The sequence below is a fragment of the Mustela nigripes genome, chromosome 4 (assembly GCF_022355385.1).
Source record: "Mustela nigripes isolate SB6536 chromosome 4, MUSNIG.SB6536, whole genome shotgun sequence".
Lineage (NCBI taxonomy): Eukaryota > Metazoa > Chordata > Mammalia > Carnivora > Mustelidae > Mustela > Mustela nigripes.
This window is the reverse complement of record NC_081560.1, coordinates 75,047,017-75,073,582: the sequence shown is the minus strand read 5'-3', so window position 1 is coordinate 75,073,582 and position 26,566 is coordinate 75,047,017. Positions and strand designations below refer to the sequence as shown.

General features: G+C 39.2%; 1 protein-coding gene across 14 annotated transcripts in view; it reads left to right on the top strand.

Annotated features, from left to right (window-relative positions):
- Positions 1-26,566, top strand: part of ADAM22 (ADAM metallopeptidase domain 22) — a 222,240-nt gene that overhangs the window by 135,913 nt on the left and 59,761 nt on the right. For all 14 annotated transcript variants that reach the window (XM_059396900.1, XM_059396912.1, XM_059396911.1 and 11 more), the window contains exons 5-10: positions 7,662-7,744; positions 13,298-13,361; positions 15,469-15,538; positions 20,191-20,261; positions 23,988-24,062; positions 25,674-25,745. In XM_059396900.1, the coding sequence (XP_059252883.1) occupies positions 7,662-7,744; positions 13,298-13,361; positions 15,469-15,538; positions 20,191-20,261; positions 23,988-24,062; positions 25,674-25,745 (435 nt within the window). The remainder of the gene's footprint in view (positions 1-7,661; positions 7,745-13,297; positions 13,362-15,468; positions 15,539-20,190; positions 20,262-23,987; positions 24,063-25,673; positions 25,746-26,566) is intronic.

The following is a 26,566-nucleotide window of genomic DNA, read 5'->3' as shown; positions in this document are numbered from 1 at the left end:
GGATAACTTTAATAATGAAAGAGAAGGAACGAACTAATCTCAAAAACAAAGGGCAGTTATCAAAATGAAATTACATTTAGCTTTATGAAAGACTGACTACACTGTTCTTATTTTTCTCATTTTGGCAGGAACTGGTACAGATTTTGACATATGTTAGTACAGACCCATGGATAACTGGCATTTGGGAACCATCATGTCATAGCTTAATTTAGTTTAATTTACTGTAAAATGAGGTGAGATTGTCTTTCTGTCCACTTTTCTTAGAGAGCTTGTAGGATAACTGTTATACTTTGTACCTGAACAGATGTTTAACTTATGTCCCTTCTGTGAAGCCAGTCTGATTTTTTGTAAACTCAAGTTATGAATTTTAATCAGGGTTGGTTGGTGGATCCTCTCCAACATAAGATTTTGCTCTTCTAGGCATTTCTTTGATGCAAATGGCACTAGGGAGACTTGGTTTACTCCTGACTCATTAATGTCTGAAAAGGCCATTTGTCACCCTTGGGAGGGAGGAAGGGGAAAGGTAAGAAAAGGGCAGGTTCCTCATGTCAGTGTCAATCAAGGGGAAATTGGTAAGATTGCAGGCAAGTGCCTGGTGGAATGGCTCTACCCATGTGGCCACAAACGTATGTCTGGGCAGTGCATGTGCCTGGACGGAATCTAGTATACAGTAGAGTTTAAGGGCAGGGCTTCAGTTCTGGTAAAGGGGTATTGGCTGGAGCATAGCTTCTCATCCATGGTAGCATGTTGGGATCATCGGGACAGATTTTTAAAATACCAGGTCCCACCCCTAGAAATTTTAATGTAACTGATATGGAATAAGGCTTGGTGTTCCAGGGCTCAGAACTACTATGCTAGAGTGACCAGGGATCTCACCCATGGAGGTGGATGATTGGCATAAACCCCACCTGTCAGGGTAGAGGCAGGTCCCGGGACTGGTGCCCGTAGAGTGGGAGAGGGTTATGATCCAGTGAGCAGAGCAGGAACATAATGGTGACCAGGTTGAGGATTTGGTCTGTAAGTGTCACACCGGCCCTGCCCTTTTTATGGTAACCGCATCATCTTGATTTGCCTGTGGCTTTTTTGGATGTAGCACCAATGCCGCAACCTACATCCTGTGAAACCCCTTGGTGTGAGGCTAGCAGGATGGTTGACCACACTGGTCCCTTTGGTCAGGCTAAGGTGTCCCGCATACCAGCACCTACAACAAGTAGCACTGCTCTACATGGCTTTGTCTGTGGTAGAATTCTCACATATTCTTATCTTACCTTTTATCTTCTATATTGTTTCTGATAAAGCTGGCTGACCTGGGTCATACAAGAAGAGGTGTGGAGGAGAACTATGACTGTTTATGTTCTTTCTGCTTTGTTTAAGCTGAGGAACCAGTGAGTGCAGTTTTTCAGGGAGCTCAGCCCTGAGAGCAGGGACAAATGTGTAACGCAGTTGCTCTCAAACTTTGGAAAGCATTGAAGTCAGCTGGAGTGTTAGCTAACACACAGGTAGCTGGAGCATATCCCCAGACCTTTTGATTAGGTAAGCCTGGTGTGAGGCTCGAGAATTTGAATTTCTTTCTTTTTTTTTTTTTTATTTGACAGAGAGAGATCACAAGTAGGCAGAGAGGCAGGCAGAGAGAGAGAGAGAGAGAGAGAGAGAGAGAGGAGGAAGCAGGCTCCCTGCTGAGCAGGACCCTGAGATCATGACCTGAGCCGAAGGCAGCGGCTTAACCCACGGAGCCACCCAGGTGCCCGAGAATTTGAATTTCTAACAAGTGCATGTTATTATGGTAGAAACTGCTTTTTGATAACTGCCAGTGTAAAGAGATGTGACTGGGCATCTGGTATATCCAAGTTTAAGTAAGTAGGAAGGTTCTCTCTTAATCCATGTTTTCTCATTTGTAAAGTATTCGCCTCATCAGTCATCATGAATTCTCTCATAAATCACCAACATCACCAAACAGAATGCCTAGGTTATGGTAGATAGTTTCATTCTGTGAAAGATCCTAGTCTTTCTGGTATCCTCTACATGGAGATGATTTGGTACTGGACTGAGTATTTTTAGGTTAGTAATTCCAAATACAGTATTCAGAATCACCTGGGGAATTTTTTGCAACTCTAAAAACCCTGGAGCCCTACCTCCTTGGAGATTCTGATCCAGTAGCTCTGAGGGAAGTCCTGAGAATCATTTGGTTTACAAAGCCCACCAGGTTGAGTCTTTAATTTGGGGAACAGTTTTGGGAATCCCTGTTACTGAGCAACCATTCTCTAGTGCATACACTAAAGAATGCATGCACTCTCAGTCACTGCATTTTCATCGAATCATCTGGGCATTGATAAAGATGTTAATGGCCATGTCCCATCTACAGAGATAATGATTTAATTGATTGGGATGTTGGCCTGGGCGCTGGGATTTTAAAAGCTCCCCAGGTGATTCTGATACGCAGCCAAGGTTGAGAACCACCGTTCTAGTGTATTCCTAGAGTAAGAAAAACGTGGGGTATTTGTAAAAATGCAGATTCTCAGTTTCACTTCCGAGCTGCTTAAACAAACTCTCAGGGCCAGAAACATAGTAATCTGCATTATTAATCAATAGCCCTGAACTGTTAGGCTTAGCAAATAAATTAAGAGAAGCCTAGCTCAAGGGACATGATAGAATCCCTCGTTGAGTAATTACGCCCTGACTGCCCCCCTTATCTATTTATATAGTAGTTTACCGTGGACATGACTTTTTTATTTCACGGAATTCCTTGAATACTCTTATTAGCAGCGTGAGGAGATGTTAATCCCACCTTGTTGGTGAGGAAAATGAGATTCACTCTTTTCTAACAGCATGCTTGGAGATACAAACATAGATGTATACATGTCCTTCCCTGAAAAGACACCATAGACTAGGGGAGGACATAAGGCAGAAACAGGAATGCAAGTGTAAAGAGGTGCAGTAGATCTGATAGTATATGAACATTCAGAGAAAGCAAGGTTAATGAGAAGTAATTTGTGAGGAGGTGGAAATCAGCAGGCTTTTTGAGGGAGGTGGCCCTGGCTCATCGTGGAACTTATAAAGTTGTAGAATTTCCTTTGAGAGTCTGAATGAAGGGCACATGACTGTGCCCTTGTTGCTGTGCTCCCCTTGGTTCCTTTTATTGGCTTTTTGTAGTTTTATAACCCAGTCTGTGTAGCTTCCTTTGTGCTTTCAGTGTATCATATTTGTAATAAATTCTGTTTTTCTTTTGAGATCTTTCTGGCTCTTTAATAAATATGCAGTTTATCTTTGAATTTTGCAAATAAGTGATTATTTTAAATTCCTTAGAATAAAAATTGCAATAAGCCTTTTGTCCACCAGGGAGATAAACCAGTAGACATAGGAACTATTGTACAGTTCACTTTTATAGAGGCGGGTAATTTTTTTTTTAGCTCTATCTAATTATCTAAAAATAAACATCTGTACTATTATGATTGTGTTATTAAATCAAGGAGTATGAAGAAGGTTTTAATGACAGCAGGTTTATTTCTGGAACAAAAGAGACTTTAAGGAACGAAGCTATGACTGGCATTCGGATAAGGAGCCGGGCTCTATTAGGACGTGCTGCTGACTTTTCTCTTTCCCTACATATGTCTTAGATTATAATACCTACTTTCAGAAAGCATCTGGTTCCTCAAGAAAGTTGTATGAAGATATGGAAAACTTTTATAATTTATAAGACTCAACAAAGTTGGCTAAAGTAGTGATCTTTCTTGCAGTATACCATTTTTAATAAAATGCAGTTTCTTATTTTCAAACGCAGTGCATCTTTAAAAGCAGATATAAGTGCCAAGAAATGTAATTTTATTTGTCCCTTAAAACATACTAAATTTAAAAGGCTCATATTTTTTGACCTGCCAGATTTACATCTAGTAATGTGTTCTGCCTAGATATCAAAAGAATTACACAAAAATATGAGAAAGTGGGGTGCCTGGATGGCTCAGTGGATTAAAGCCTCTGCCTTCGGCTCAGGTCATGATCCCAGGGTCCTGGGATCGAGCCTCATATCAGGCTCTCTATTCAGCAGGGAGCCTGCTTCTCCCCCTCTCTCTGCCTGCCTCTTTGCCTACTTGTGATTTTCTCTGTCAAATAAATAAATCTTTAAAAAATATATATGCAAAAGGATGTTTGAAATATTGTTTATGATGACCAAAAAAATGAAGATAATCTAAATGTCTGTTGGTACAGGAATGCTTAAATGAATTATGGTTCATCCCACAATGGAATATTATGCTATTATGGAAAGAATGAGATAATTGATATACAAAGATGTCAAGGTTACCTTAAGGAAAAAAATCAAGTGGCAGAGCAGTGTGTACGGTGTAAACTTATTTCTGCACTGAAGTGGATACCTGTGTATTTGTGTATTTCCTTAAATATGCCATTTAGACCATTCCTGATATGGTACACAGAATCTGTCAAAAATGCTTGCTTTTCAGGAGTCAGCTGCCTCCAATGTGTATGAAGGGAGTATTTTTCACTCATCACCATATGCATCCTGAATTCTTAGAAATGTTTCCATAAGCATTTATTATTTTAAAAATACTAGATAAAAATTATTTGAGTTATCTCAAAATCTATTAAATTTTATTTATTCTAATAATTAATAAATCAATAAGTTCATTGTAATAACTTCATTACTTTAGTTCATGGTTTAAATAATTATTGCCATATGATGAATCCCTTAAAAAAGTCGCAACACAGAAATTAATTCCCATCATTTAGAAGAATTACATATACCACCAGCTGAGAGCCTCAAAATTGGAATTCTAGTAGCCCAACTGAAGACATTTTACCCCCCTGTTGTTTGTGCTTCTCTTAAAGTGTCATGGAAACATTTGATAATGAGTCAACCAGATTGAGCTCCTCTCTTCATTTGCAGTGTTAGGCTTTTGTGCAGATGGGTCTTGATCATATGCTGTTTTTGGATCCACTCCTATTTTACAGAATCAGAAATAAGTGAAAGATTGTTTTTCATTATCTAATCATCTATTTAGTCCTGGGATATTGGAAGATTGTTTTAAAACATGAATTCTTTGTTCTTTTTATGATATAATGTAACATGTTTTCAAAGTCGGTATTTAAAAGAAAACTTTAGTAATTTATAAGACATTTCTTATATGCCTTTGCCTCTGACATATTTTCCCCACATACATTGACTTGTCAATTTCCACTGTTCTGTAATCTGATACCATAATTCTTGTGATTATCTTTTTTGTTTCTACTGTCATTATATTTGCTGTTCTCTGTGAGTCTGAGACTTTAGAAAGAGATCTGATGGGGTTGGTTAGTCACTATTTGGTAGAGGGAAACATTTTCACACTGAATTCTTGCTCTATCCAGGTTACCTCATTTACTGTTGGCCCCTCGTGTCTGTCTAATAGAAAGGAATGTGTTGATTTCTGGTCCAATTTAGATCTTTCCAGGAAGGTCTTTTGAAACATAATGACCTCTAATTTAGAATTTAATCTTATGGACAATTCACCAGTCCAATAACCCAACAGAGGATATTTTAAACTCTGTTAAATTTACTCTCAGCCCTTCACAAAAGATAAATTAAAACAAAACAAAAACCCCAAAGAATCAGCCTGGGGGAAAGTTTAGATCCCCCATAGGTTCTAGGCCCCTACTTATAAGTAGTGTAGGGGAAATGACACAGGCCTTGCATTTACTGTTCACACAAAGTTTGCCTTGGCTCTTAGAGATTGTGACCTATGTAGAAGAGCGATAGCAATCTTTCTTTAGCGGTTGTGTGTGTAAATTGAATGGAACAGTAACACATAGTAATTTTTTTTTTAGAGAGCTAGAGAGAGTGCATAAGTGAATGTGTGAGTGGGTGAGGTAGGCACGGAGGGGAGGGGCAGAGAGAGAGGGAGAATCTTAAGCAGGCTCCACCCAGCAGAGAGCCCAAGGGTGGGGGCACACTCAAGCCCACGTGTCTTCTCTCTCTATCTCTTCATGACTTTGAGAGTATGACCTGGGCGTATGTAAATCAAGAGTAGGGTGCTTAACCCACTCAGCTACCCAGGCGCCCCTATACATAGTATAGTAGTAGCAACATTTATTGAGTGCTTACTAAGTGTCAAGCATTATTCTAAACTCTTCATGCACTTTAACTCTCTTTAATCTTGTGAACAACCTTGTGAAATTGTTACACCCATTTGACAGATGACACAGGAGGGTTCTGTAATTTGCTTCAGATTGCAGAGCTAGTCAGTGAAGGAGCTGATAGCTCATGCTGTTAATATCTTCACCAAACCAGCCTTACCCAGATAGTCAGTGTCTGGCTTTATTTCTGTGCTGAAGTCTGTGGTTTACTTGATGATCCCTCCTGTCAGGCTTCCAGGTGGAGTAACACCCTTTTCTTTCTTACCCTCTGTCACATCTACCCTCCGTCCTGGGTTCATGATGCTCAGTGACTCCCTTGGGGATTTGGAGGTGTCCTAGGAGCAGTGCCCTTTGACCTGTTCTCTGCCACCTCCCCAGAACTGGGCTCACCTGATCCTGTAGGTTTATCTCCTGAGAAGCAGCCGTCACAGGCCAGGCTGCCTTCTTGGAATTTCAGTAAAGAGAATGTCTTCAGCCTTGTTACATCCTGTGTGTTCCTGTTCTTTCCCCTCCGCTTGTCAAGCCCTGAATATTTTAGGTAGGATTAATCCTTAAGGCAGACTTTAAAGCCAGCCGGCCACGTTTGTTTGCCCCTTTAAACCACCCATTCTATTAGTCCTTTCTATCTCAGTATGTCAGTTGAATTACCAGCTTTTAGCTTCTGAAGAAATAGGAGATCAGTGGGAGAATGGAAAAGGCCATTTAGAACAATGCTTCTCAAACTTTAATGTGCATGTGGATCTCTGGGGACCTTGCTAAGATGCCTTTTATAGTAAGTGGGTGGGTGGCAGCTGGGGTTTGGGATTGTTTCTGACCAGCTCCTGAGTGTCTCAACCCCCACTGGCTTCTAGACCACACTCTGAGTGGCAGGTATTTAAAGACTGAGACACCACCCTGAGGCGGCAGAGGACTTACCGTATTACCTCTTACAAGAACATTTAATCCACAGAAATGAGTCTCATGGGAATTAATGTAACCAGCTGCCAGAAGAAACTTTGGAATTTCAAGCCCCACCCAGACTGCTTACTGGTGAAGCCATTCATGGTTGGAGAACAGAATAGCATAAACTTGTCAAGTTTTATTATAAACACCATTAAGATAAGCATTTTCCCCTTCATCAGTTTAATTTAGTGACTCTCCAATGATGACTCTACATACTTACTTCAAGTATGGGAAAGAGGATCATCTTGCTGCTGCTCAAGGTTGGGTTTCTCTTGATGGGGGAGATAGAGGATTCTGATCCTCATGCAGGGGCCCCAAGGGTGTTTCAGTATCTGTTGCTTTGTTCTTTCTCTCGTCGTCTACATAAAAGGCAAGTTCAGTCAACTTTTATTTCGCCTGCTTTTGATACGGAGATGGCTCCCTGGCAGTGTTTATGAATAATTCTGTTAGAACAGGTTTGATAACACTAATCTGAATAAGGAAATATTCTACAGAGCTTTGTACGTGGAGGTGTGGTGTGGGCAGGAACTTGTGAAGTGATGCCGGTGATTCTCCTGGTGATGGCAGAGCCTGATGCTCTCTGTTTCTGCTTCCAGGGAGGAGAACACTGCTACTACCAGGGCCACATCCGAGGAAACCCCGCCTCCTTTGTTGCATTGTCTACATGCCATGGGCTTCAGTAAGTGTCTTTAGTTTTTTGTACCGTCCATTCTTTCCATCCCTTATTTGCTTCAGGTTTAGTTCACTGTAATCAAAATCTCAATTTTATGTCAAGAAATAATTTTAAATCCGTGATGGGTCTGATCTCTTTCTCTTCTGAGGTTTATAAACTCAGCAGGTTTTGAAATCAGAGTCGCAGAAACAGACCAGGGTCTTTGGAATTGTGATAGGATACCCTACAGTGGTGTTTGAAGCTTTTTTCTAGTTTCATCCAAGTTGTGCCAAGAGTGACTGGGGTAACGTTGGTTCTCTGGAGGCTTAGCCCCCTGGTACTGCTCTGCCCCTACTTTTTCTGGATGTTAGCTTTCATGTTTTTATGGAATAACAGAAATTTCAGTGCGTGGAAACTCTTGACTCCTTGCACAAAGACAACAGACTGCAAGTCACCTCAAGAGCTCATGTGTTCTAGCCAGAATCCCACCTAAAACCCACAGTGAGCTTGTGGGAGGGTCCGTCTGTTCTCAGAAATCTCTAAGGAACAGAGTATATCCTTCCTCAGGGGGCCTCGCTTCCTTTCTCATAACCTTCATTATCAAAGAATGTTTGCTGATGTTTACCATGGGAATAATCTACTTCCTCTGTTCTGTCGCTGATGGTGTTACACGGGTGGCCGTCTCTTATTTATTTTGTGAACCCCTTATAAAAGCTACTGTGTCATTCCTCTGCATTCTACTTAGGCGAAATAATCTCAGTTCTTTTTTGTTTGTTTTACTTTTGGGGGGCACAGCACAAGTCAGCACTTTAGTTCTGTTAAAATTTTGTTTGGAAACTTGAAAATGCATTCTGTCAGCTCCCAAAAGTTTGAGATCTAGCTTTTCCACAGAGCTGGCAGTTACTGAGTGTCTGCTGTGTGCCCTCCCAACTAGGAAAATCAAGGCAATGAGAACATGACTCCTGTCCCCAGCAGCTCAGAGCCCACTGGGGGCAGGTAAAGCTAGCTCAGCTTCCTCCTAGGGAATGTGATAGGTGTATTAGTTTTCTTTGGGAGAGAAAGTCACAGGAAAAGGTAACAAGAGAGTGGGCCCTGAGGAATGAGGTAGTGCTTGAGAGCTCCAGAGAAATGTTACCTGAAGAAGCTGGAGTTGGCCCAAGAACGGGCTTTGATAGAGTCTCCCGAGAGCAGGCTGCACAGAGGTCTTGAAGATAGCTAGGAAAGAGAAATAACGGAAGAGCCTGGAAAATCGAACTGGTCTGCCTGAGCCGTGCCTCGTTTCAGGCATGGGCAGTAAGTATGTCAGAGGCAGAAGGGAGAGAATGTGGGAACTCTGGAACTTCAGTAGCCAGGAGAAGGAGGCCAGCTGCCTGAGAGCCCAGAAACCTCCATCCGCTTATTGTTGGTTCTAAAAGACATTTACTTATTTTATTTGTCAGAGAGAGAGAGAGAGCACACACAGAGTGGTAGGCAGAGTCAGAGGGAGAGGCAGGCTCCCTGCGGGGCAAGGAGCCCGATGTGGGACTCGATCCCAGGACACTGGGATCATGACCTGAGCCGAAGGCAGCTGCTCAACCAACTGAGCCACCCAGGCGTCCCGACATTTACTTATTTTAAATAAGTTATTTGACTAAAGAGACATTTTTACAAACAGGAATCCATACCTTTTATCTAAGGGCCTTAGTTTTCTTATCTAGAGAAGGAAACATTGAAATGCCCTTCAGTAATAAAAACTGTTCTATCTGATCTCAAGATGATCACAGCTTTCAGCTAAGAATAGTCTCCTGGGCCCATAGACATTTGTGACAGCAAATGTATGATAGTGACAAAAGGAAGAGGCGGTTTTCCCTCTCTCTTCCTCTTAAAATCTCAGCCCAGAGTTACCATGTAAGCATCTTATCCAGGACTAGGCCATTCTGCTTTCCGGTTTTCCAAGCGGACGCTGTATTTCTGAGAAGCAGTGAGAAGGCATCACTGAGAACCTGAGACCAAGAGCTTGCTACTCATCCTGATGGAAAAGAAACTGTAAGGAAACTTCAGTGACTAGATTAGGAGTAGAACCCAGAGCCAGCTTCAGTTGTTTTAAGAAAGTAAAATTTACCTCTACCTTGAGAAACTTTTTCATTTAAAACTAAACAAAAGGAGATAAACAGAATATGCAGCATATGTCTAAAAATACTGTCAGGATTGCATAGAAGCATGTTTGGGTGTTCTTAGACTTTTATGAGTGTAGTAGATAAATTTGCTCTTGTTCCTTCTTGTTATTTAGTAATTAATTATTCTCATGTTGATTTTTACCTTCTGAACAAAAATTGCTGACAAATATTTTAAGGGCTATTAATAAATATTAAATAATTTATGTTGTCTCAATTACAGTGATTTGAATTTGAAGTAGATTATTTCATCCATGACTCATCTTTTATAAATCACCAAGTATATAAGGAGATTTTTTATTTTTCTTGATTTACTGAATTCAGTTGAAGAACATAAAGGAGAAAAATAACCAGATTTATGTTTTTTCCATAAAGAACCTGCAAATGCACATTTTCTTTTTCACATTTAAAGGACTAATGGGCAATATTTTGGTCCTGATACTTTTGATGTTATGACAAAATCCTGTAGCTATGGGAACCTAAAAGAACGGAATCAAATGTAAGTTTGTTGCCCTCTTGTGGCAATTTATGAGAATGGCTGTTTCTTTTCAAAATCTTGTTTTGATCCAGCATTTTAAAATTTCAGCTCAATTGGCCTATCATAAGTAGGCCCTAGCTGCAGGTTTTTATCAGATATATATATACTGTGTGTGGACTTACTGAACTAATTGGAATTTATATAAATATAAGAGAAAGGTTTCAATCCTCAAAGCAAATAAAACTTACACTTTCTTAATAGTTAAAGAATTACTAATGGCACATTGTCATATAGGGAGCCATAATCTTCTGGATATATATGGTCTCAGATTTTGCTTTCTTTACACCATGTATCATGATGTTTAAACCCAATAAAAGTCACTGATTTTCATATTCGGTGCTGACCTGATGCTAGAGGAATAGTACCCTGTATTATTCAAACAAACCAATCTGCTTACTGCTTGATCAGCATAGCTATGTGAGCTTTGGCAAAGGGTGATGGTTCTGTACAGTTTTCTGGATGAATCTGTCCAGTTCTCAGCAGGGACAGAGAGACTGTCTATTGTTATCTTTGGTCTACTGTTTTGAAAAGGCTCCCCCCAATTCTGATTCCTTAGGCATGTATTGTCAGTAATATCTTGCAGAATGCATCTGTTTATCTTTACATTCCAAATGCAATGTCATCCAAATTCAAAAAGCATACTTTGGTTGAAAACCTTACAGATGTGAGAGTAGCTTTTCTACGGGTATATGAAAGTTGAGGACATGTGGAAGATACTGCAGCAGGAATGGAAGTATTTGTATAGAGGCAGAGCTGGAGGCCATTATAATCATAGCTCAAGGAAACCGACTGATTTCACGAAGCCCTCAGTGAAAGATAAATACTGTTCTGTGCCTAACAGTTTGGGTCTCAGGCGGTCCTTTCCATGTAACACTGAAAAATGACTGCAGGAAGTCACACCTTGTCCCCCCTTGAATGCCTGAATGATGAGACACATTTCTTCAGCATCGTGAGGGACTTGATCTTAGTAAAAAGACCATGTTCTCCTAAAAGGAGTGGCCATTGGGATCTCTCTGGATGGAGCTTAAAATGCCCTCCAGAGGATTCCTTCGTTGGCGGATAGTCATCTCCAGCCTAAGAGGTCAAAACCCAATGCAGAATCATGCCCTCCTCCCTGTATCCTGCTTCCATGTGCCCAGGCCATTCCGTCCTTCCTGTGACTTTCATTAAATGGAAATTCCATCTCACCGGGTACTGAGGTCGAAACCTTGCAGTCTTCACGGACACCACTCTTTCTTGCATACTGCATTACAAATCTGCCAGTAAATCTGCTTGGTTGGTTGTACTTTTGAAAAGTATCCACAATTTGACTTGTTCTCCTTATCTCCACCAATACCACTGTGATCTAGGCGGCTACCCTCTTTTTTCGCCTGGATTATCGCAATAACTTCTCCATTTGTATCTTTGCCATCCAAAATACTAATTTAGCACAGCAGTTGGAGCAATTATTTTCAAATTTAAAATTGTTTTAAATTTTGTTTAATTGTTTCCCTCTGCTTTTAAACCCCTGCAGTGGCTTCACATGTCTCTCAGACTAAAAGCCACTACCCTTGGAAGGGCCTGCCTCATGTGGCCCCCTACTCTTCCTCTGATCTCATTTTATGGCTCCCCTAACCCCCCTCCAGGTACACTGCACCCTTGATGTTCCTGGAGCACACTTAGGGCTCTGCGAGTGACACGGTCTTTGCTCAGATATCCTTATGGCTCATCCCTTCACTTCTTTCAGATCTTTGTTCAAATACTATCTTCTCTAGAAAGCCTTTCTCTGAAACTCTGTATAAATCAACAGTCTTCTTTCCTTGGTCTCTACACCCAGTCCTCTGGCACAATTTAGTGCCCTTGACCTGCTTTATTTTTCTCCCTAGAATTTTTCACCACCTCATACATATTTAGTTCATGATATATTTTTTTTTGTCTGTCAGAATTGGTCTGTTTTTGCCCACTACTGTATCCCCAGCACCTAGAGCAGTGCGTTGTAGGTGCTTTGATGTATGCTGAATGAGTGAATGGGTGAAGAGGTAGCCAACTGCAGATGGGCAATTCAGGAACCAGTCTGCCTGGGCGCTCTCTCTTCCTGCCTGTGTTCCTCCTGGTTATGTAATTTGGAAAAGTTACTTCATCTCTTTGGGCTTTGGTTTCCTTTCCTGTAAAATGAGTATAGGCCAATGTATGAGTGTACCTCCCTCACACATTTGTGGAAAAGATAAAATGAGTGTCAAGTTTTTAGCTCTGGTAAGCTGTTGAAATGTGTTACCTCTTGTTAGGAGAGCAGGTGTGTGGTAGGAAGGCAGTTCTCGGGAAAGTCCTTGACAGTCTGCATCAGAACTGCCTGGGGTTTGTTTAAAATGCAGCTAGCTTCCTGCGCCCTCGCCAAGAAATCTGAGGAAGGCCCTGAAAGTCTTACATTTTTGCAAGTTCTCCAGATGACTATTTGCATATTAAAGTTTTAGAATTACATATGTTGGAAAGAGGATAATGGATCCCACAATTAGAGAATGATAATCCTGAACCTAGGCAAGGGTCAGGACAAGGGGACCCTGCTGCTGATGGGGAGTCGGAGGGAGGGGTCTTTCCCTCTTAGTAGTGTGTGTATGTGTGTGCACATGTGCGCATGCACACACATGTGTGGTATGGTGCAGTGTGTATGTGTATATGGGGTGTAGTTTTGGGAGGTATGTTTGGTATGGTGTGTGGTATATGTGGAGTGTGTGTGTGTCTGTCTGTCTGTCTGTATGTCTGTATGGTATGTGGTGTGTATCTGGTGGTGATGGGTGGGACTGGGAAGTGAGTGTTGAGAAGTAAATCAGTCCTCTGGCAGCTGCTTCTAAAGAATCTTGTTCTGAGGCAAGAGTCGATAGCCATGCCTAATTATTTTCTTGTACTTGGCAGTGGGATGTTCTATGATGGGAACCACACCTATCTCATTGAACCGGAAGAAAATGACACCTCCCAAGTAAGTGTTCCTTCTGTTTTGCTGTAGCAAATGTAAAAATTGATATTGGGAGCTTTTCCCTTCTTTTTTCCTCCTCTTTTGTCTCTATTTTATTTTCTTATTTTTAGAGTCGAAATAGTAAATATAAATATATACATATATATAAAATTAAATACTAAGTTAAGGGGCGCTCACGTGGCTCAGTTGTTAAGCATCTGCCTTCAGCTCAGGTCACAATCCCAGGGTCCTCGGATGGAGCCCCGCATCAGGCTCCCTGCTTGGCGGGAAGCCTGCTTCACCCTCTCCCACTCCCCGTGCTTGTGTTCCCTCTCTCACTGTGTCTCTGTCAAATAAATATATAAAATCTTAAAAAAAAAGTACTAGGTCAAAATCACAAGGTTTTTTTCCCCTCTTCTGAAGTGTTCTGAAGCCTCCATTTTTGTTCTTTCTACATCATAATGTGTTATGAGTTGTCTTAGTTCACTCAGGTAGTCATAACAACCTAGTGGGGGCCTTAAACAACAGAGATTTATTTTTGCACAGTTCTGGTGACTGGAAGTCCAAGATCCCGGTGCCGACAGGGTCTGTGTCTGTTGAGGGCTCTGTCCTTGGGCTGTGATGATGTCCTTTCCTGCTGTGTGGCCCACATAGCAGAAACACAGAGCAGTGGTGTCTCTTCTTAGAAGGGCACCAGCCCCAACCCACCCTTACCACCTATTTTAACCTTTATCACCTTCTCATAGGTTCTTTCCAATACAGTCATGTTGGGAATGAGGAACTAAACATAGGAGTTTTGCAGTGGGACACAAACATTTAGACTATAACAGACCAATGCAGTAGAAATGGGATTTCCACTTCTCTTTCTTTTCTAGATTTCAGATTATTCTCTGTTGCCCATTGTCTGTAAAACCTTGTGCTGATGAAATGTAGAGAAATCTATATTTAATAAATCTACAATTAAGTTTTCTTAATTCTCTCCTTCCCTTTAGTTTCAACCTTCATTTTCCACAAATTAGAAAAGCATTGAGTTTATATGCAGAGAAGCTACATAGAACCTGCGGAGAAACATAACACACTTCCCTTCTTGCTCTGTGCTCACAGATACTCTTTCTTGTATTCAAGTGTCCAAACACTTGGGGCAAGTAATTTCTAAAAATATACACTGTTTTACCACCCATAAAGGGGAACTGTTTTGTTTTGTTTTTGTTTTGTTTTGTTTTGTTTTTAAGATTTTATTTATTTTTGCAAGAGAGGGTGAGGGATCATGAATGGAGGGGGGTGCAGAGGGAGGAGGCTCCCCACTAGCAGAGAGCCCGATGTGGAGCTCTATCCCAGGACCCTGGGATCATGACCTGAGCTGAAGGCAGACGCTTAACTGACTGAACCACCCAGGTGCCCAAGGGAAGCTGTTTGTATTGTGTTGTATTTTCTGGATGCCTGTTGTTGGCTTTTATATCACTTCACCTGGACAGTTGATGTTATTTACAACAATATCATGGTCATGAAACTTGACTATGTATGTCATTCTTTGTTTTTTAATTGAAAGGAGCCAGAAATAACTCTTTGAATGTTCATTAATTTTAATAGATGAAGCATGGTTTTTATGTCTGTTGGTTTGTCACAGAACTTATATGAAATTTGAATTTTGGAGCAAGGTCCACTTGGGCATCTACTTGCACTAGTCATCTTTTTCCCCAATACGAGATGATTGTGAGCTCTGCATGTCTTTGCCTGGTAAAACTATCTGGCTCTAAAAATGGGGCAGGGATCCATGGAAAGGAACCAGTTATGAAAAGCATTAGTCCATTTTCCCAGATGTCTTACTTCCCCTTGGGGGAAGAAGTTTATTCATTTATTTTCCATTACTACAGGCTTTGGCTTCTCTGTCCGCAAAGGCATTTTGTTTCTAATAGGAGATCTCTCTGGTGCTGGGGGAATCTGGGAGCAGGGGAGGGTTGTGTGGGGGCCTATTGCCTTTCCAAATCCAGGAAAGTGCATAGTCAAGCTGTGGTTCTTTTAGGAGTCTCAGCTTCTTGAGCTGTCATTGCCTGTGACTAGAGATAACTGGTTGAACTGGATTACTGGATAACTGGTTGGTGCTTAATCTCGGTTGTTTGTGTTCCTTCAGGAGGACTTCCATTTTCATTCGGTTTACAAGTCCAGACTGTTTGAATTTCCCCTGGATGATCTTCCATCCGGTATGATACTCATATGATGACTTTAAAAAAGTCAACTTTAATAATTCATTTAATAATTCATTTGAGCGAGTCTATATGTGGAATACCCTTTGCTCTTGACTGCTCATAACGGTTTTGGAGAGAAAGTGACATCGAGTCAAGGACCTCAAGAGAGAATAAAATGCAAGCTGACTTCATGTTTGTAGTGGATGAGTTTGGAAAGATACAGCTTAAGCACATTGAAGGAAGACTTTCTAAAATTAGAAAAAAATCAGTAAGGTATTTCTGAGTAGAGAAATAATGTTAGAGCAAAAATTGGTCTGCATAGACAAAATATAGAAAACTTCACTTCCAGTGCGATACCAATTCTGTAAATATAGGGATGAACTTGTAATCATTTTACTATTTGTTGTTTTCCTCAACTCTTTGTGCCTCGTTTTAGGAAATAACGATTATAGATTAATGCTTTTTATTATTATTGTTTTTTAAAAATCTGTTTATTCATTTTAGAGAGCAGGGAGGGGCAGAAGGGGAGGGAGAGAATCTCAGGCAGACTCCCCATTGAGCGCGAGCCTGATGCAGGGCTCCAGCCAGATCTGTCAGCCTTGAGATTTTGACCTGAGCTGATACGAAGAGTAGGACACTTAACCAACTGCACCTTCCAGGCGCCCCTAATACTTTTTTTTTTTTATTATTGTGCTTTTTTGGTGAAATTAGTCTTTGCTTCTCATGTGTGTTTGTTTACAGGCCCATTTATTTACAGATGTTAGTTTGAGTTGCTTCCAAACCTTCACATGACTAGTAGGGCAGAGTACTTACACTTGGTGCTCGTTAGCAGAGCAGTGATTGTATGGAGGGCCTTTGTCTTCGGCTTTACAGGACTCCTCAGTTTTCTCCTCCTGAAGGTAGACCATACTCTGAATGTCTAATGTGGAGAAGCTTCCTTTCCTACTTAGTGAGCCCTGACCATGGCTATAGTACATTCTAATTGTTAATCTTTTATCTTCACTACAGTTCTGAGAGATTGATAGGGTTATTCACATTTTGTAGGTGAAGAAAAGGCAGGCTCAACTAGCCTGTCTTTTCCAGGTGCAGCAGCTCGTTGGGGGCTGAGCAGGGGTGGGGACTGTGCCACGGTGAGAATGTGCGCTGGGAGAGAGGCGCAGGGGAAATGGAACAATTCTCTGACGAGAGCACATCCTTATAAACTGCTGCTTAGGAAAACCACTGAAATGTTTACCTGGTTGGGGCGCCTGCTGGCTCAGTTGGAAGAGCACCCAACTCTAGATCTCAGGGTTGTGAGCTCAAGCCCCACACTGGGTGTAGAGATTACTTAAATAAATAAAAACTTAAATAAAAAAAAGTTTACGTTGTTTCCTCATTGGAAAATGAAATGAGTGTTTCCTAATGTTCCTTCTCTTAGGAGGTTCATAACTCCTTGACCTTCTGCAGGTTTCTCTCCTGCTGAGAAAAGGCTAGGGGATCCTGTTTTATAGAACTCACTATTTTGAAAAATCTGCAGGTAAGCATACAAATGCTCTTACTTTACATAGGGACTTTAGACTATCCTCAGTTACCTTATGAAACTTTACAATCCCTGTGATGAGCAGAAAATAAATCAGGACTAGCTGCCTGAGAATAAAACTACAATCTAATAGGGATTACTGGAAGCAGCAAACATTAATTAATATTTAAGGTAATAAATAAAGATCCCTATAAGGAATGCAATCCAATTGTACAATTTTTTTTAGAATAAAATGTTTCCATCATAGTAAATTTTTTTTTTAAGATTTTATTTTAAAGCTATCTCTATACCCAACATGGGGCTCGAATCTACAATGCTGAGATCAAGAGTCAAATGCTCTATCGACTGAAACAGCCAGGCATCCCTGATCATACAGTTTTTTTAAAAACTTTGTTTAGGGTTTCTTTTCCACAGAAGCTTTAAAGATGACTTGGCACTTTTGCTTTCATTAAAAATAACTTCGAACATCTTCTTCCAAAACTCAGGTCTGTCTCAGTTTCTGGCTTTCTTTTCTTGTCAGAAGTTGGCACTATCAATTTTAAGAGTGTTATTTGTCTTTCTAGATGCTTGGATTTATTATGATAAATCAGAAAAAAAAATCTTGTGAAATAAGCTCAAGAGTAAGCTTATTTATTTTAAATATAATAAGGTTTTCCTGGGATTTGGATTATCAGTACCTTTGTCTTGCTGTGCATTATGTACTTCCAAGAGAGAGAATATGATCAGGTGTTCCCCAAACCTGTTTAACTGTGGAAGCTTTTGTTTTCTATGACACATCTCTTGGAACCAGTGTCCCTAAGAAAACAGCTGAGAGGGGGCACCTGGGTGGCTCAGTGGGTTAAAGCCTCTGCCTTCAGCTCAGGTCATGATCACAGGGTCCTGGGATTGAGCCCCGAATGGGGCTCTCTGCTCAGCAGGGAGCCTTCTTCCCCCGCCCCCCAGCCACCTCTCTGCCTACTTGTGATCTCTGTTGGTCAGATAAATAAGTAAACAATCTTAAAAAAAAATTAAAAAAGAAAGAAAGAAAGAAAGAAAAAAGCATCTGAGAAAGGTTTATTTATTTCCTATGGACCCCTTAACACAGTCTGTTTTTTAAAATTCCTGCAAAGAAATATATAAATCTTGTATAACATTATATGAGTTTTGGCACACGTGCACTCCCTTGGTGAGATTTGGCACATTTCTATCATCTTGGTATCTTCCTTTGTGCCTCTTCCCAGTTGGTACTACCCACTTCTGCAATCCCTTTTCTGACTTTTAGGTTAGCCTGTTTTAGATCTTCATGTAAATGGAATGACACATTGTGTCCAGTTTCTTTTGCTTAGCATATGCCTATGAGATTAATGTTGTCAGAGATTAGCAATAGTTCATTCTTTTCAGTTACTGGGTATGTTCTGCTATTTAGAGTTACCATAGTCTTTTATCCATTCTATTGATGGACATTTGGGTTGTTTCCAGCTTTGGGCCATTACGAATAAAAGAACTCTAAACATTCTTATAAAAATCTTTTTTGTGGACACGTGTTTAAAATTCTTCTATCAAATACCCAGCAGTGGAATTATTGGATCTGAAGGTAGGTTTGTGTTTGTACAGTAGGTTCTCACATGGCAGTGCACATACAGAGACTGCTGGCTCCGTGTTGAGAGGTTTTTTTCAGGCTCCTGAATTGAGATATAGATGACATTAGAGGAAAGCTGTACCATTAGGTATACCTAATACCATTAGGTATTGTAATTGTTTACAACTTGACGAGTTTATAGAGTTTATAGAGATAAGTGTACATCCATGGAGTTATCACCATAATCCCTGCCCTGAGTGTGCCCATTAACTCTGAAAGTTTCTTTCCACCATCTTTATTATTGTTATTGCGTTATTAGTAGTAGTAGTGAAAAGACTGCAACATAAGATCTACACTGTTAGCAGAATTTATGTATACAGTATAGTATTATTAATTCTGGCTGTTCTGCTGTACAGGACTTTTAGGACTTACTCCTCTTGTAGAACGGAAACCTTGTGCCCTTTGACTAATACCTCCCTGCTTCCCCCTTTTCTCAGCTCTGGGCAGCTGTCATTCCATTTTCTGCTCCTAGGAGTTTGACTGTTTCAGATTTCTTATCTACGTGGTATCATGTAGTATTTGTCCTTTTGTGTCTGACTAGTTTCACTTAGTGTAATGTCCTTCAGGTTCATCCATGTTATCACAAATGGAGAGATTTCTTTTATTTTTTTTAAAGGCTGAATAATACTTTATTGCATATTTATACCACATTTTCTTTATCCATTCATCCACTGATGAACATTGAGGTTGTTTCTATATCTTGGCTTGTGAATCCTGCTGCAATGAACAACGGAGGACAGGTATCTCTTTGAGATCCTGATTTTAATTCCTTTGTCTACCCAGAACTGGGTTTACAGGATCATATGATATTGTATTTTAATTCTTTGTGAGGAACTCCATACTGTTTTCCATAGTGGCTGTACTGGTTTCTAGAGTTTTTGATTCAGTACATCGTGGATGGGTTATGAGAGTTTGCATTTCCCACAAGACCAAGGTAATGTTCATACCGTTAGTTTTTGGACTGTATCTGAGCACTCTGGTTGTATGAAAAATTGCTGAACCTTTTTCTAAAGTAGTTGTACCATTTGGTACTCTCATCAACACTACCTGAGAGATCTAGTTGTGTCACATCTTCATTAGCATTTGGTGTGTCATTATTTAATGAAGATCAGTCATGGGAAGACCAGGTTGGCTATTCAGAAGATTCTTGTTCAAGAATGTGGTAGTATTTATAGGAAAAATAGGAGAAAATTTTGGAGATAAAACAGTAATAATGTTTGAAACTTTTTAAGTTGTATTCATTCATGATGTATTTTAGTTAGCATGCATATGAACACAATTATTTTGATTAATGTTCTGTATATCTTTAAGTGTGATGTACATTATAAAATTTATAACCATATAGTTATAATTATATAATGTGTAAGTTATTTATATTAATTATTAATAACTATAGTAATCGCTAATAGTTAATAACTGAATTGAATATAATTATACAATTTGTACTAGGAAGGGATAGTAAAACTTTGATTGCCTTGTCTGAAAGAAACCTGGCAAATGCACTGTTAATTTATTTTTATTTCCTTTTAGAATTTCAACAAGTACACATCACTCCACCAAAATTTATTTTGAAGCCAAAACCAAAAAGAAGTAAACGGCAGGTATGTATTCATTGGTTATTCTTTGATGTTTTTAAAAACACGTGGCAACTCCCAGTCATTTAACTCTACACTAAGTCTCTGTAAGGTCTCTGTAAGAGGGTTAAGTATTAGTTTTGGCATTTGTCAGGGTGTGGTGAACAGTAAGGTGACAGATCTATAGGAACAGTGGAAGGAGGCCATGTTGTTTCATAGACTCAAAAAGGACTCAAGATAGTGTTGATAATGTGGTTTTTCATCAAACAGATGGATTATGGCCCCAGCTATGGCATCTCCAGTTCTTTCTATCATAGGCCTCTTTTCTTGCCTAGGTTGTATAACGTCATGGAGTCTACTTGTAAAAATACCCCCTTAAGAGGGAATCCATCAGTTTTTTTTTTTTTTAAAGATTTTATTTATTTATTTGACAGACAGAGATCACAAGTAGGCAGAGAGGCAGGCAGAGCGAGACGGAGAAGCAGGCTCCCTGCTACGCAGAGAGCCCAATGCAGGACTCGATCCCAGGACCCTGAGATCATGACCTGAGCCGAAAGCAGAGTCTTTAACCCACTGAGCCACCCAGGTGCCCAATCCATCAGGTTTTAAAGCCACAAAATGCTATTGTCACACTTCAGCTATGCTGCAGTCTGGGTTATAAACTCAGGATGTCTGCTTTATAAACATTCAGTGGATCTTGGACTTAGCAAAAATAGTAAGTCCTTGTATCATGCTTTACATCACATGAAGTAGGTACTGTCAACCCCCTTTCACAGAGGGGGGAGAAATGATGTCTTTGAAATGTGAAAATGACCAAAACCATAAAGCTGGGAAATGGTTGAGGTGGAATAAGAACTCCAATCATCAGAATTCCGTATCAGTTCCCTCATTTGTGGAGTCTAAAACATACATGAGTAAACAAACAAACAAAAAGCAGAATCAGACATGTAGGTGTAGAGAATAAACAGGTGGTTGCCAGAGGGAAGTGAGTAGAAGGATGGGCAACATGGCTGAAGGACAGTGGGAGACTTAGGCTTCCAGGTGGGGAATGAGAAAGTCGTGGGGGTAAAGGGCACAGCACTGGGAATAATCAGTGATATTGTAATAGTGTTGTCTCGCGACAGATGTCAACTACCCTTGCGGTGAGCACAGCATATTGTATGGAGAAGTTGAATCACTTACGTCCTACACCTGGGACTAATGTAACATAGTGTATCCAGTACATTCAGAAAAGAAAAGGAGCGAGAACTCTACTTACTAAAATTAAGATATCATGTATTATGTGTGTGTGTTTGGCATAAAAAACACCAGATGAGAGAAATGGATCTCTAGTAAGATTTCTAGTAAGAAACCAGTTAATCTTCTGTTTAAAATATGTTTAATAAGTATGAAATAAAATAACTTTATAGGCACATTTCTAACGTGAATAATAACTGGTTTTTGTTTGTTTGTTTTATTGAGGCACAGGTGCTTGTGCCTGGTTGTGTTCTAAGAATTTCAATCATATTAACACACTTAATCCTCTTAAAATCTTATGAGGAAGGTAGTATTATTATTATCGCCATTTTACTACTAAGGACATTGAGGTGTAAGAAGCTTAAGAACCTTGCCCAAGGTAATAGTGGTGGAGTTCAGTTTCTGACCTCGAAAGTCTAGTCTCAGAGAAGTGTTCATAACCATTATGCTTTATATAGTTCTGCCTCTCAGAAGGCTTTGTGTTCCATGAATTGCTACCACAAACTTTATGTATTTTGTGGATATATGTATATATTGAGGCCCAGTTAAGTAAATGACGATTGCCAACAAGATTTAATTTGAAATAATGTTTATTTTCATGAATTATGAGATAAGAGGATAGGATAATTTTATTTTTTCTTCTCAAATTTTTTAATGGGGGGCACCTGGGTAGCTCAGTCAGTCGAGAGTCTGCCTTCAGTTTAGGTCGTGATCCCAGGGTCCTGGAATGGAGCCTGCACAGGGCTCATCAGGAGCTCATCAGGCTCCCTGCTCAGTGGGGAGTCTGCTTCTCCCTCTCCATCTGCCCCTCCTTCTGCTTATGTTTTTTTCTTTCTCTTTCAAATAAATAAATACAAACTTCTTAAAATTTTTTATTTATTTAAAATTTCATTTATTTATTTAAAAAAATTTTTTAAGTTCAGTTAATTAATATCTAATGTATTATTGGTTTCAGAGGTAGAAGTCAGTGATTCATCGGTCTTACATAATACCAAGTGTTCATTAAATAACGTGCCTTCCTTAATGTCCAGTACCCAGATACCCCATCCCCCAACTCCCTCCCCTCCAGCAAACCTCAGTTTGTTTCCTATGGTTAAGAGTTTCTCATGGTTTGTCTCCCTCTCTGATTTCCTCTTGTTTACTTTTTCCCTCCCTTCCCCTATGATCCTCTGTTTTGTTTCTTAAATTCCACATACAAGTGAGATCATATGATAAGTATGGCATTATGGAATACGTCCATTTTACAGCTCTTGTTAAAGACTGTGTTATAGAAGAACTGCGTATAGCTGCCTTAGTGTCCTACCAGTAGCATCCACTGATTGTGATTTTGAAGGTGGAGAAAATCATTGTTGAACAGACAGATATAATATAGCTGTAATAGATAATGAAAAACTGCCTGGAAGTTCTCAAAACTATTTGAACAAAGCTCTTATATCATTTGGGGTTCCCTTGAACTGTACCAGAGGAAGAAAGGGCATTCTCAATCCCAGATTTGGATATTATAGGATAAAAGTGTCCATTAGACACCCCCTGTATCCTCTCAGAGATCCTCAGAAGCTTGAATTAAACCAGAAAGAATGTATTTCATGTGTTACAATCTCCAAGGTACACTGGGTGAATGAAAGTTGCCTGATGCAAAAGCTAGTGAAATAAATAGAAGTACTAAATCAAATATATGTTATATTTGATTTTATATGCATAACTATTTCTGTTATTTCTGTGCTAAACCCATTGTGGGGAAAAAAGTTAGCAACTAGATAGATAGGGAACAGAAGTGAGAGGAAGACTTCAGTCCTGAACTTCTTTATAGTTCTTTATTCAATCTTTGACTTATATGAATTTATTACCTGTTCAAAAACTGAGTAAAATTGACAAAAATGAGGCAAATTTTGAAGAGATAAAAGTGGAAATGTTGTTTATTTCTCTCACATGTTTTAGTTTTTTTTTAATTAAAACACTTTTTTCAGCCTTATTGAAGTATAATTAATTGACAAAATTGTTAAATACTTGAAGTATACAATGGGATGATTTTATATATATATAGTGAAAAGAACATCTCCATTGAATTAATTAATGTATCTGTCACCTCACATATTTACCTTTTTTCCCCCCTTAGTGAAAACATTTAAGTTCTGTCCGCGAATTTCAATTATATAAGACAGTGTTATCAATGTTGCTGTCCATGAGTGAATGGCTGGATCAAGAAAATGTTTTATATACATATATATACACACATATATATAGTGGAGTTTCATTCAGCCTTGAAAAAGAAGGAGATCCTACCATTTTTGACAACATGGATGAACCTGGAAGGCATTGTGCTAAATGAAAGAAGCCAGACAAAAAAGATAAATACCGCATGGTATCACTTATATGTGGAAACAAGAAAAAAAAAGTCAAATTCACAAAACAGTAGAAAAGTGGTTGTATGCAACATAATATGTAACATATTTTTTGGTTTTCCACAGCCAAGTTCAGAGGGCTTATTTAGGTGCTATTTCTTTTACCATATTGCAGCTTCGTCGACATCCTCGTAATGTGGAGGAGGAAACCAAATATATTGAGCTGATGATTGTCAACGATCATCTGATGGTAGGATTTGCTGAACTGTCTGTTGGTTGAACTTGTCTGGGCCAAGGGGTAAAACTGGTGGGTGCAGAAATATGTTTAGAAGAAACAAGAAACCCAGAAAATTTTAACTTGGAAAAGACATTTGTGTATCTCGATGCATTTTGTTAGCCAGTAACAACCTCTAAATTGGAAACATTCTTAGGTGGAAATGACTAGGAGTACTTTGTGACATTCCAGAAATATTTCTTTGACTTAAAATTAGTCAACCCTTTGGATTTGCTTAATGAATATTTGTATATTGAGGAAATCAGCAAGGCACCAGTAATATGACACTGTAGTTTGCAGTGTACAACTTTATCCTAATAAAAGGAAAGGAGTTTTTCAGTTTCTGGCTTGCTATGCAGCAAACCATATGGAAATGCTTATATAGGCAAGCAGTGAAGATTTTAGGATAGGAATCTGGAAAGACTTCCTTCTTGCTGAGTCATTTATTTTGACCAAGAGTATGTATTTTCAGTTCATGGGCATGTTGTAGGCAGTGGCTTACATTTACAGCACAGCAGTGAGTTGTAATGTTAATTGCTCTATATAACCACAGTTTTGAACTAAACATGTTCAGTGAAGCACTTTGCTGAATTTTACTTAATTTCAGGTTTAAGTGCATTTTAATTTACTTGAGTGATTTAGTTGAGGGAAAATATGTCATTTGCATATGATTAAGCAAACATTGATCATCTATTCTTGCTACTACTACTACTACTACTACAACTAATAAAATCCAGATTGAGTTTTTCTTCTTTGTTCAGGCTAGAACTAAGTTTTATCTTTCTAACCTTTTTGAAGTCAGTGAATGTTACTGTTTCCTGAGATTTTTATATGATCAGAATAAGTTGTAAGAACATATAATTTCAACTTTTTAGAATAGCACACATTCAGATGTCTATAGAGATCTATAAGTAGATAACACAAATGAAGTAAGCCAGATTTGGAAACAATAGGGAGGAGTGAGGCCTGTGGCAAAAGAAAGATACCTGGCCTTACTAATGGGAGTGGTTGCCTCTCAGTACTTGCTTGTTTTCACCATGGGAGGATGCTAATTTTAAGTGAAGCCAAAAACCAGGTGTTACATGGTATTTCCTGGTTTTTAAAACACTACTGAGGCCAAATAAAAGGTTTATGTGAGCCATATCTAGCTTTAAGCTACCTCTTTGTGACCCTTATTGTAGGGCTTTCTTCTCCTTTACTGATTAATTCTCGTAGAACTAGTGAGTTTTTAAAGTTATAGCAGTGTTCACATACACTTTCTGGCTATCCACCCTACTTGTATTTGCATGTCTTGTAATTCATAGATAACTTTAATATGTTTTTTAATTTTCAATAACTATTCTGTGTTAAAAATAAACTTGTGAAATGAATGGAATAGGTATTTTTACTTCATCTCACCTTTGAGTAAACTGAGGCCTCAAAATTTTAAGAGCCTTGCTTCAGACTACACAGCATATAAAGAACTAGTTCTTAACAGTTATAATTTTTTTATAGAAAGCCAAAGAGATGTTTCCGTTACACCGCGTTTTCTTTGACAAGGTGCTTATTTGGAAACCCTTCACTTTTGTTTGTTTCTTTTGTTTTCAGTTTAAAAAACATCGGCTTTCAGTTGTACATACTAATACATATGCGAAATCTGTGGTGAACATGGCGGATTTAGTAAGTATCAACTCGATTCAGTATTGCCATAGAGGAATGTCATCTCCTGATTGCTAACAGAATGTACAATATGGTTCTTGTACTTTTGGTGCTCTGAATTGAGCATCAGGCAAGGTGTCCCATAAGTCCCTTACGTTATTTTGCCGTGGACTTGATTGATTTTGATCTCTGACTGGGAAGATGAAAAAGTTACCCGTGGATTGATGCTTGAAATTTCGCCTTATGTTTTTCACATTGAAAAATAAAAAGTTGAGTCCTAGTACTAACAGAGTACTTCCAACATTGGAGAAACAGTATAGGCAGTTGTGCTATTTTCAAGAGAGTGCCTGTTTGTGTACTAATCATGCACTAGTAATCCCACTATATTTACTTTATGAATCTTTTCTTGAGAAGGCACTGTAGGTAGCTTCTCCATGAGTTTAATTGGGGCCAGTCAGGTTACATAGAAATTATATCCCAGGGGAGTCTTTGTTGTTCCGTTCTTTGCCTGGGAAACCCAGGAATGCATGAAATCTTTCTCCAGGGTCCCAAAAAACAGACTTGGAGAGATCCTTGAAAAAGGTTGCAAACGTTTGTCAAAAAGTGTTCTTTTGTTTCTTACTAGTGCATTCTTCTTTGGGTTTTAGTTGTAAAGAGTTTGACTCTCTGTAACTCAAGGAAAATGCATGTGAATTAGAGAAATAATTATCTCCCTTAAAGACAATAGAGTTTTTTACCTTTAACTAAAACCCAGGATTTTTCAAAAAAGGAGTTTTATAGTCCTGTTCATAAATCATTTGACTTTACCACATGTATAACTAGTGTGTTTCTTTTGTTAATAT